Consider the following 12,636-nt stretch of genomic DNA (forward strand, 5'->3'; position numbering starts at 1 on the left):
GACTTCCTTTAGGAAGCAGGAAGAAGGCTGGGCTCCAGGAAAAGGAGGATCAATCAGGGAATCCCAGGAAAAGAAAAGTCTGATCGAGTTTAATAATGGCAAAGAATTTGGATGATGGAAATGGTTCAACAGCTTCCCAGAGAATCCAAGCTCAAGAGTAATGGGGATTCATGGCTTGGGGGTTGGGGTAGGGGCAAGAAAGAGACTCTGATTGCAAGATCCTTTAACTTTTTGATTACCTGAGTACAGAAATATGGAATATGACACTATCTTTTCCATTCACAAACAGAGAACATACAGTTGGGCAAAGGGGGAGATATAGAAGAAGAAAGGAGAATTGAAGATGGAAATATGAAGGGATTCCTCCAGGAGGTAGAGCAGGAAATGGAAGCCAGATGGTCTTGCTATTTCCTCCTTCATCTCTCTGGCTCTGAATTTGTGGCAGTTTTTCAAACACATGATAGTAGAATCTTCCTCTGCCCCTTCTTTCACCTCCTTGGGAAGTTCCAAGGTATCTCTAACAAAGGCAAGGTCCAGTCCTAGTTTTGCTGTTTGTGGTCTGCCTGAGAATTAGATTAAGGATATAATCCCTGACTGGACTGTCCTCATTCCTCTTGGTCACTGAAGTTGCTTGGTTCCCCACCCATTCTTACTGACCTCTATAGGACTCTGCCATCTTCTCATACCCATACATTCAGCCAGAGTAGGTGAGCCCCTTCTTTCCCTCCTTTCCCACACTTCACCCACACACCCATCCCTCCAGACAGAAGGGTAGAATACAGAAATAACAAGATTCGTTAGCGATACAGAATCTCAATTCTGATTGAATGACAAAAGCAAAAGTGGTTGTAGGGAACAAATAAAGACACCCATCTCCCTCTGCTTTGGTGGAGAGGCAGGGAGTTAGGAAGGCAGAAAATTACACACCTCATTAGTATTAGGTAAAGTCACTGTAAAAATGCCTTATGTTTAGAGTTTTCACCTGGGAGTTGTTCAGTGCTGGGTGAGTGGCAGAGAAGGCAATATCCAGAAATGACTATTTATGTAGAAACAAAAGGCATCAATAAAACATTTAAAAACATAGTGTTGCAGGCAATTAAAAGTTACAGGCAAAAGCTTTCATTACTAGCAGAAATTCTCTTTGGTCCCCAAAGGGGAATTAAATCATCTATGCTCAAAAAGTCCTGGCACTGCCTTTGAGATTTGGCCACCTGGGCACTCTGAATCAAGTTTATTGACCTATTCAACAAGAGTGGGCCACCCTTGGCTAATTGGGAAGTTGGCATCACCCAGTGCACTGGATTTGGAGCCAGAGGACCTGGCTTTAAAATCTAGCTCAACTGTCTGATGCTGCCATGAACATTTCCATATACAATGAAAAGAAAATCAATTAAGTATTAAGCCACAGATCTCTATTACATATGAATTGGGTCTTTTAAATATACAGGATATTTCAAAAGCTGTAAGTTTGGGCAAGTCCTGTATGCTCTCTAGTTTTCCACTTCCTTCTTCAGCTATAATGTGAAGGGAGTGAACAAGATGGCCCCTAAGGTCCTTTTAAGAGTCTAATAATGAGACCTCTCAGTGGTTCAGTGGATAGAGAGCTGGGTCCTGGGTTCAAATACGATTTCAAACACTTCCTAGTTGTATGACCCTGGACATAGCCCTTTTTGCCTACCCCTTACCACTCTTCTGTCTTGGAATAGATACTTAGTATTAATTCTAAGACGAAAGATAAAGGTTAAAAAGAAAAACCATCCTATGATGCTTGAATTCTATAACTAGTGTTATCATGCAGTATGGATTTCCATATTCCTTATGCATTGAAAGAAGACATATATCACACATACTATACAGTAAATTTAGCACTGTAAGCTCCCAAACTGCCCTGCCTATATCTTCCCTACCACCCTTTTGTTCTTTTGTTCTCTTCTATGTATTCTTAAATCTTTCATCTAGGGTCTTTTTTTTTCAACATAATTATGACCATCTACTTCTCCCCAGATCCTTTCAATTCAACAAATATTTATTAAGCACCTACTATGTGCTAGACTGTAAGTATGCTAAGCTCAGTAGATTTAGGTGGAATAAGCCAAGGGATGTCAATAGTCTGAGTAAGGGAGGAAGAGGGCAAGGAGGATGGGCAGAGAAAATGCCCAGTGCCAAGAAACAGAATGTCTTGTTCCTGGAACAGACAGGAGGTCAGTGTCACTGGATTAAAGACAGAGAGTAAGGTATAAGAAGCCCAGAAAGGTAGGAGGAAGCTAGATTATTAAGGTCTTTGAACGCCAAAAGAGAATTTTACATTTGATCCTGGAGGCAATATGAAGCCACTTGAGTTTACTGAGTTGGGGGAGAGGGAGGTAACAAAATCAGACCCATACTTTAGGCCAGATCACTTAGGTGGCTAAATAGAGAATGGATTGGAATTCGGAGAAACTTGAGGCAGGCAGACCAGTAATCTAGGCATGAGGTGATGAGGGCTTGTAGCAGAGTGATGACAGTGTCAAGCTAAACAAACTCACATAGACCTTGTCTGAAAATGCATGCCTTTTTCCACATCTCTCACCCATCCCACCTCTCTGCCAAGAGGAAGCAGGGAAGCAGGCTTCATCATCAGTCTTAGTTAGCCAATGACTTGTTCTAAATTCTTAAGTCTTTAAAAATTCTTTTGCTTTACAGTGTTGGAGTCACTGTATAAATTATCCCCCCTGGTTCTTCTCCCTTTACTCTGCATCAGTTAATACAAGTCTTCCTAGGTTTCTCTGCATCCAATCCTCTCAGCAACTGTCAAATAAAACAACATAATGGGGCAGCTGGGTAGCTCAGTGGAGTGAGAGTCAGGCCTAGAGACAGGAGGTCCTAGGTTCAAACCCAGCCTCAGCCACTTCCCAGCTGTGTGACCCTGGGCAAGTCACTTGACCCCCATTGCCCACCCTTACCAATCTTCCATCTATAAGACAATACACCGAAGTACAAGGGTTTAAAAAAAAAACATAATTCCATTACATTCACAAAAGGGATGGTATGATATAGTGGGTACAGCAGAAAGCCAGAAATCAGGAAGACCTTTGTGACCCCAGGCAATTCAACCTCTGTCTATCTCAATTACTCCACTACAAAATGGGGATTATAGTAGAAACTACTTTTAAGAGTTATTATGAGGATTAAAAAAGATAATATTTGTAAAGCACTTAGCACAGTGCATGGCACCTAATGGACATTTCATAAATGCTTGTTCTCTTTCCCTCTAAGATTATAAATTGAAGAGAAGGTGATAAACTAGATTGGTAGAAGGAATTTCCTTACATGAGAGTTCCCTATTCCAATGAAATAAAAATCCAGTTCCAATTCCCAACCCTATATTAACATACTGTATTTTGTTCAGCCATTCCTTGATTGATGGGCATCCCCTTTGCTTCCAGTTCTTTGCTACAACAAAAAATACTGTAACAAGCTATAAATGTGTCTGTACATATGGGTCCTTGCCTACTTTATTTGATTTTTGAAGGCTATATACCTAGGAGTGGTATTTCTGAGTAGTGACTTTCCAAATTGCTTTCTAGAATAGCCAGACCAATTCACAGTTCTTTTAACAATTCATTAGTGTGCATGTTCCTCCACCTCCCCACCAAAAATTTTCATTCTTGTTTTTTGGTCCTTTTTGCCAGTCTTTGCCAGTCTGGTGATTGTATGCTATATTCTCAGAGGTGTTTTAATTTATATTTCTCTTATTTTCTGAGATTTCGAGCATATTTTTCATTTGGTGGTAAACAGCTTAGACCAGTGGTTCCCAAACTTTTTTGGCCTACCGCCCCCTTTCCAGAAAAAATATTACTTAACCCCCTGGAAATTAATTTTTAAAAAATTTTAATAGCAATGAATAGGAAAGATAAATGCACCTGTGGCCATCACCGCTCTTCTGGATCGCTGCAGCACCCACCAGGGGGCAGTAGTGGCCACTTTAGGAATCACTGTCTTAGACATAAAATTTTTATCAGAGAAGTTTGCTGCAAAGATCCCCCCCCCCTTGAACTGTTTTCCTTCTAATTTTAACTGCATTAACTTTGTGTAAAAACTTTTCAATGTTGTATAATCAATATTATCCATTTTATCTTCAGTGATCAGAAAGGAATTTCTGAGCCTCCCCACTTTAGCTGAAATAAGAAAGTTGAGTCTCTTTTTGTTTCTTTCCTCAGATATGAAGAAGAAATCACCAAGCGGACAGACATGGAATTCACCTTTGTCCAGCTGAAGAAGGTACTCCCACTCCCCTTCCCGCCTCCTAGCCTGCAGAACAGAATCCAGGTCCCTTAGGCCAGGGATTCCTCACCTTTCATATGTTATAAACCTCACTGTCAATCTGATGAAGCCAGAACTATGAGCCCCTTCTGAGAATAATATCAGTTGCCTATCTTCATAACTGGATCAATTTAAATCATGATAGTAAGAACAAAGTTGTAATTTTTTTCCTGTCCGAGTTCAGGGACTCCTTGAAATTTCTCAAGGTCTATGGACCCTAAATTAGGAATTCCTGGGGCAGGGAGGCAGCTCAGTGGATAGAGGACCAGACCTGGAAATGGGAGGTCTTGGATTCAAATCTGACCTCAAACAATTCCTAGCTGTGTGACTCTGAGCATGCCATTCAACCCCAATTGCTTATTCCTTACCTTCTACCTTGGAACCGATTCTTAGTATCTATTCTAAGAAGGTAAAAGTTCTCAATTTTGTTTTGTTTTGTCTTTTTTTGTGTGTGTGTGTTTTTTTTTTAACCCTTGTACTTTGGTGTATTGTCTCATAGGTGGAAGATTGGTAAGGGTGGGCAATGGGGGTCAAGTGACTTGCCCAGGGTCACACAGCTGGGAAGTGGCTGAGGCCGGGTTTGAACCTAGGACCTCCTGTCTCTAGGCCTGACTCTCACTCCACTGAGCTACCCAGCTGCCCCCGTGTCTTGTTTTTTAAAAAGAACTCCTCTGCCAGGTCCATGGCTTGTTTTCCTTAGCCTTGCTTTCTAGTCTCCACTGATCCCCCTGCCTTTTTTTTTTTAATACCTTTTACAAATGCACCAGTGTTTATCCCAGACTAAACAAATATGAGTAGGCAAAGAGAGGATCATACCCAAGACAAGGGTTCAGTTCTTGTCCTGTTCCTTTTTTCCTAGAATCCTTTTAGATTCTCCTCAGGGATGCTTCTCCTTCCCTTCCCTTAATTTCCTAGGATTTCTCCCCAGTCAGACACTTTCACTCCATAGAGTTATGGGGCAGCCCCAGTATCTGCCACCCCTCCTTCTTGAGCTCTGTTCAGCTCCAATATACCCCACCTCCATCCCTTTCCTCACTCCATCACTTCCTCCCCAACAGGATCTGGATGCTGAGTGTCTTCGTAGGACAGAGCTGGAGGCCAAACTCCAAGGACTCCAGAGTTTTTTGGAGTTGATGAAAACCGTGTATGAGCAGGTGAGAGAATCAAGACTTCTTGGTAGTTCAATGAGCATGGAAAGAAGGAAGCTGATTTCCTAGGAAAAATAAACAAAAACCTGTCCCTCTTCTCCCCTTGGAGAGATCAATGTTCTAAGATTCCTTTCCAGATCTTCTTTGAAGATTCTCTTCTGGTGACTTTAGACAGGTCAATGACCATTCTGGGCTTCGGTTTCCTCATCAGTAAAATGATCAGATTGAAGCAAAGTATTTCTTAGGGCCCTTCCAGCTTCAGTGTTCCACCACTAGGATTCTTTATCCTCATTTTCAGCCTTGAGGGTCAGTAGAGGGAAGGCAGGGAGTGGATATGGTGCTAGGAGAATGCTGGAAATAATGGGGCCTGAGTAATCATGGCAATTCCTTGGCCTTTTAACATCTTGTCCAGCAAGATGGTGAGTTCCCAGATCAAGGAATAGTTCTTCTGAAAGGTAAAGAGATTGGAACAAAAGATCCAAATTTGGGGATAGGTCATTGTGGTGACTACTGGAGATCCCAGATTCCCACCCAGGCCAAATTCTTTAAAAGTAAGTCGTAATGGCAGAGAAAACAGTTGTTTCTTCTGGATCAGGAGCCCCAGGAGGCTACCCTTTCAGCTTCCCCCAAGACCCTGGGCCCTGGGATTCCACACTCTGATCCAACATACACAAAACCAGGCTAAGCTGCCATTCCAGGGCTTTTGTCCTCCCTATCCCTTACCCTACAGCCATTTCCCACAGATTTTAACTTCCCTTCCCCCATCTGGCCCAGCGGGGCTGACTCACTCACTCCTTACACAGTGTTGGCACACAGTGACTCTGTTTACTTCTTTCTTACTCCACCTCCTCGCCTCCTGCTTTCAGTTCCTGCTGTCTCAAGTTTCCATATATGTTCTTTGGGAATGGGGAGTCCCATTTAAGGCAATGACTGATTCCATTCAATTCAATAAGCACTTATTAAATGCCTGCTGTGTTTAAAGCAAAAGAGGTAGTGTGGTAGAGGATAGAGAACCAACCTCAAAACTCTGAAGACTTGGGTTCAAGTCTCTCCCTTGACATATATAAGCTGTGTGATCCCAGACACGTTGCTTAACTGCTCTGGAAACCATGAGTTACAGAGAAAGTGCTGGCCTGTATCAGAAGAATTTTCAATGCCAATGAAAATATAGAAATCCTGGCCCTGTGCTATTCCTGTATGTCAAGCACTATGCTAGGATTTGGGAAAAACAAAAATAAAAAAGTAATAACTACTTCCCCTTAAGGGGTGTACAATTAACTAGGATGTTCAAGAGTTGATCCCCTATAGACCAGGCAGGTCCCTCTTCAATCACCTGTCCATCAGTAGGAGTTCATGAGCTCCAAGACTGGGATCAATCACCAAATTATAGAACTTAGAACTGGAAGGGGCCCCAAAGATCATCCCATCCAACCCCTTCCTTCCACATGTAGCCTTCAGAGAGAAGTGATTTGCTCATTCATGAAAATTCAAGATAGATTATCTTCTTGAGCTCCCCTTCCCCACTCCTTCCCTTGCACTTAGCCCCTTCCCCACTTCTAGGCTGAGACAGTTTCCTGGAGTCAACCCTCAATTCCTCTGACACCTGAGCAGCAGAGCAGGAAGAAATTCTAATGCGCACCTGATAGAACATAGATTTGAACTTAAGAGCAAAGCTGGAGGGATATTGTCCCACCCTTGTGATAAATTCTAATGCAGCCAATGAAGAAATTCGAGGTTGTTATCCTGAATACACCCTAAAAGAAAATTTTAGGGTATGTTATATATAGTTTGCCTTTGAACCTGAGGCATACTAGTCCCTCTGGCCAGCCCTTGGAGGGCTCAACCTGGTTGGTTGCTGAAACTCTTAATCTCTAAATATTGCCCTTCGGTGGAGAGTCTGTCTCTTCCAGGCTCTCCATGCCTGGCACCAAGGCACTACAGCCATGATTCACATTACTCCTGTTCACATAAATCATTCTCTGGTTCAAGTGGACTCCTCACTCTCCCCCATGTTTCCAGTGTCTCTGCTTTTGCTCACATTATTCTCCATGCCTGGAATGGAACTTGCCTACACCACCCCACTTCTTCCTGATGAATTCCTACTCACTCTTCCAAGGCCTAATTAAATGCTTCTTCCTTCATGAAGGCTTCCCTGATTTCTCCCAGGTGGTCATTATGACCTTCCCCCACTCAGATCCTCACTCAGCTTTTTATTTACACCTCTTTAATGCATTAGTATATCATTGGGAAATATGTGCCATATACCCCTAATTGACTGTAATCTCCTGGAGCCCAAGGTATATTGCATAAATTTCCTGTACCACCACCTAATTCAGAGCTCTGCACACAGTAGATGCTTAATAAATGATTGCTGTTTCACCAGTCCTTAACTAGATCCAATCTTAATTGGGATCTGAGAAAGGAGACGCATGGAGCTACCAGTCCTATGGGGAGACAGGAAGTACTTACCAAGGATGGACCAAATATAAGGTCAGAATGAGAAATAATTGGGCAAGGGGCAGCTAGGTGGCACAGTGGATAGAGCTAGGACAGACCTGGAATCTGCATTCAAATCTGACTTCCGGTTTCTTCCTGGCTATCTGACCCTGGGCAAGTCATTTAACCCTGATTGCCTAGCCCTTGCCTTTCTGTCCTAGAAATGTTATTGAGAAAGGATTTAAAAGGAAAGAAAATAAATAAATGGTCAGAGTGTCAGGCTTCTGTGCTGAGGCAATAAGGAGAAGAAAAATGGATTAAGGCATAGAGGAGGCTTCCTAGAGATGGAAGGTAATAGATTGGACCAGGAATCCAGGATGGAAAGTTTGGGGTGTGGGGATGAGAAAAGGTGAAGATGTCCCAAGGAAGGAGCACTTAAGTGAGGAAATGGAGAAGTAAGAAGCATCAATCATAGGATCTTAAGATTTCTACTAGAAAGGACCTTAGAGACAATCTAGATTAAATTCCATCCCTCAATTTATAGATAAGGAACTTGAGACCCAGAAAAGGGAAATTATTTTCCCAAGGTCATACAGAGCTAGGATTTGAATTTAGGTCCTTTGTCTCCCTTCCAGTTTTGTTTTCTTCTTTCATAACACCACAAATATTTTCATTCTGGACACTATCTTCCATGTTGTAAAAATGGAGGAGCTGAGTTAGTAAAGGGGATAACCCCCCAAATGGAATCCTATGCATCCTTCCTCTCTCTTCAACCCTGTTCTCTCCTTCCTTCCCTCCTTCCAGGAGCTTCAGGACCTGATGGCCCAAGTCAAGGACATATCAGTGACTGTAGGAATGGACAGTCGCTGCCACATCAACCTCAATGACATTGTGGAGGAAGTGAAGGCCCAATATGATGCCATTGCTGCCAAAAGTCTGGAGGAGGCTGAGGCATTTTCCAGAAGCAGAGTAAGAACCAATAAGAAAGGGGCAAGCATGTTGGTGAGGCGTCCTTGTGTCCCATGAGGGTAGGAGAGAGAAGTTGGGGGTTGACTCCAGGAAACTGTCCCAGCCTACGAGTAGAGAGGGGTTTAAGTGCCAGACAAGGAATGGAATGATGGGGAAGATGAGCTCAAAATACCATCAATCTTGAATTTTCATGAAATGTGAGAGGTTTGGAGAAGGGGTGGAGAATAAAATACACAAAGGAAGTTCGGGAGACAATGAGGTGGTCTTGCCTAGTGAAAAGAGCCGGAATCCAGCTGGCTTTGTCACTAACTTGCTCTGTGACCTCAAACAAGTAATTTCTTCTCTCTGGGCTCCAGTTTCTGGTGCAAAATGAAGGAGTTGAATCAGATGGCCCCTCCTCAAGTTCTGATAGACTGATAAGAGAGGGAAGAAGTAGATCAGTCCATCAAGTATTGATTTTGCTTCTGCTATATGGCAATTGTGGGAGCCGCAAAAAGAGGTGGCGAAGGGCAAACACAGGAGTCTCAGCCCTCTGAAAGTTTATGGTCTCATTAGGAAAATGAAGCATAGACCTGCCTGCTGTGTGTCTGTCTGCACTGGCCCCTCCATCTCAACATAACCCAAAGTCAACTGAGCCTCTTTAATTTATCAACTTTATCAATCCAACTTACCAACCCAACCTCATCTGTCAGTCCCTCCTCCTGTCTTTCCTGTCACTTCTTCTTCAAACATTGTAAATAGCTTTGACTCTCTCCTCTGCCCCTCAGGCTCCCATCGGTTTCCAAGTACTGTACATTCTACTCCTGCCTTAGCTTTTATCTGGCTCCTGAAGCCACCCTATTAGGCTCTCCTCTAGAGAATAGAGATGATGGCGAAAGGGGGAACTAGAGGTTAAGGAAGAGAGAAGGTGTGGGGAGAATAAAGAAGTGGACAGAGTAGACCATGGAGAGGAGAGAGAGAGGAGAGAGGGAGGAAAGAGAGACAGGAAACATAGTAGGGAAAGGAGAAACAAGGGTGGGAGAGAAGGAAAAGTGGGAAGAAACAGAAAACTTGGGGAGGAGGAAAATAAGAAAATAGGCAGGTGAGAAAAGATTAGCAAGCCCTGATTCTCACTCACTCTCACTGAATTCTCAGCTGGAGGAGAGGGCAGCTCGATCTGCCGAGTTCGGGAGCAGCCTTCAAAGCAGCCGAAGTGAGATCGCGGACTTGAACATCCAAATCCAGAAGCTGAGGTCCCAAATCCTCTCTCTCAAGAGCCATGTGAGTGACCCAAAGGGACCGAGCCACCTGGTGGGAGATACATCCACATCCAGACTTTCTCTCCAAGGTCTCTCAGTCAAAAAAATTGGACTGTGTGGTACATCAATTAGAAGCCAGAACAACCCAAGCCCAAAGGATGGTTTTAAAATATTTGGGGGCAGGAAGCAGGGTTGGAGTAGAGTGGAGCTAGTAGGTGGCTCAGCAGATTGAGAGCCAGACCTAGAGATAGGAGGTCCTGGATTCAAATCTGGCTTATGTGACCCTGCGCAAGTCCCTTAACACCCATTGCCTAGCCCTTACCACTCTTCTGCCCAAGAACCTATACCCAGTATTGATTTTAAAACAGAAGGTAAGACTTTTCAAAAGTAAAATAAGATGCTTATAATTGCTTAGAACACATGTAATTTTATTAAATTAATTATATAATTTATAATATATAAGTAAATAAGATGCTTATGCTATAACCCAGACGGGGGTTAGTATTCTTGACCATTAAGGCAGCACGGTCAGTCAATAAGAATTAATTAATAAGACCTAGACTGGGTTCAAGTTCCATTTAGACCATGACATTTAGATCTGGAAAGGATGCCAGGGCCATCCTGTCCCATGCTTCTGTTATTTCCATTTTATAAGCTCTGCGGCAGAAGGAGGTTAAACGACTTGCCCAAAGAAGGAGGTCATCTTCCTTTATTTCCCTTATGAGATTTTTCGTTGTATGTGTGATGTGTGTCTTCTTTTACAACATGACGAATATGGAAATAACGTCCTGCATGATAGCACTTGTATTCCCTATATCAGATTACTTGCCTTCTCAGAGAGTGGGGAGGGATGTTGGGAGGGAGCAAGAGAATTTGGATCCCAAAATGTCAGAGAACAAATGTTAAAAAATGTTTCTAGGGCAGAGATGCCTCAATGACTAGATTTCCAGATCTGGAATCAGGAGGACCTGGATTCAAATGTGACCTTAAATACTTCCTAGCTATGTGATCCTGGACAACTCATTTAATGTCATTTGCCTAGCTCTCACCCTTCTGTATTAGAATTGTTACTAAGACAGAAATTACGGTGGGTGGTGTTTTTTTTTTTGTTTTTTTTTTTTTAATTGTTTCTACATGTAACTAGGGGAAAATAAAATAAAATATCATAAGAGGGGAAAAAGTGATTTGCCCAGGATTGCATAGCTCAAAAGTGTCTGGGGTCAAATTTGAACTCAGCTCTTCCTGACTCTAGACTCAGCATTCTAGTTGTTATGCCATTTAATTGCCTCTAAGTGAGCTTAATCATGATCCTTTTCCTGCTTATCTCACAGGGTTGTTTTGGGTCTCTGATGGTAATAGGGACTGACTCTATGGTTTCTATGGCGTAGGGAATTCCTATTGAGGAAACTCTGCACCTTCTCTGGAAGCTTAGACCAAGAAAAAGATAATATAATAATATACAATAGAAAATAGATTTCTTTCTATCTATAAATACAAGATATATTTATACATTATATAAAATATTTAGTTATATGTATACTATAAAGTTATTTAAACAAGTATAATATAAATGTAGATTTATACAGCATACTATAAATATTTTTGTATACATATAAGTATAATATAAAATATATTATATAAGTATATTTAAAATATATTTCTACATATAATATGAAATATTTATATATGCATGACAAATATTTATGTCTAATATATGTATACTATAAAATGTTTATTTATGTATGTATAATATAAATAGAATAAGTATAGTAAAATATAAAATAAAGATATAAAATATAAAATAAATAGTATAAGCATAATATAAAATATATTTATAAGTATAATATAATTATTTATATATAAGCATAATGTAAAAATATAGCTATAAATGTAATATAGTTATTTATACATATAAGTATAATATCAAATGTAAGTATAATATAAATATATATAACAAATATTTCTGTCTAATATCATGTAAGTATACTATAAAATATTTATATAGAAGTATAAGATAAAAGTATATTTCTACATATAAGTGTGATATAAAATATGTATTATATGTAACATAAATATATGCCTAGTATAATACATAAGGATATATAAAATATTTATTTATATAAATATAATATAAAAGTATATTTCTATGTAGAAATATGTTATAAAATATATATTTATATACAAGTATAATACAAATATATCTATATAATATAAAGTGTAAACATATTTATACATAAATATATTCATATATCTATAAGTATGCTCTAAAATATTGATTTATATCAGAATATTAGATATATTTCTATATAAAATATGGAAATATCTTTAATAAGGGTAACATATGAAATAATAATAAAATAAATAAATAAAGATAATCTTTGAAAGTAGCCTTGAAGTTAAGTGACTTGCCTAGGATCACACAGCCAAGATGTGTCAGAGTAGGACTTGAACTCAGGACTTGTGGGCTTCCAGGCAGACCACCTTTCCATGATGGCACTTTTTACTTTAGGAACTGGTTAGCATACAGCATTCCATTCAAGCCC

At 40.6% G+C, this 12,636-nt stretch overlaps 1 protein-coding gene across 1 annotated transcript in view; it reads left to right on the plus strand.

Annotated features, from left to right (window-relative positions):
- Positions 1–12,636, plus strand: part of KRT80 (keratin 80) — a 39,290-nt gene that overhangs the window by 20,901 nt on the left and 5,753 nt on the right. Inside the window, exons 3-6 of the mRNA XM_044679251.1 lie at positions 4,200–4,260; positions 5,361–5,456; positions 8,691–8,855; positions 9,990–10,115. Coding sequence (XP_044535186.1) covers positions 4,200–4,260; positions 5,361–5,456; positions 8,691–8,855; positions 9,990–10,115 — 448 coding nt within the window. The remainder of the gene's footprint in view (positions 1–4,199; positions 4,261–5,360; positions 5,457–8,690; positions 8,856–9,989; positions 10,116–12,636) is intronic.

This window comes from Gracilinanus agilis, chromosome 5, assembly GCF_016433145.1.
Source record: "Gracilinanus agilis isolate LMUSP501 chromosome 5, AgileGrace, whole genome shotgun sequence".
Classification (NCBI taxonomy): domain Eukaryota; kingdom Metazoa; phylum Chordata; class Mammalia; order Didelphimorphia; family Didelphidae; genus Gracilinanus; species Gracilinanus agilis.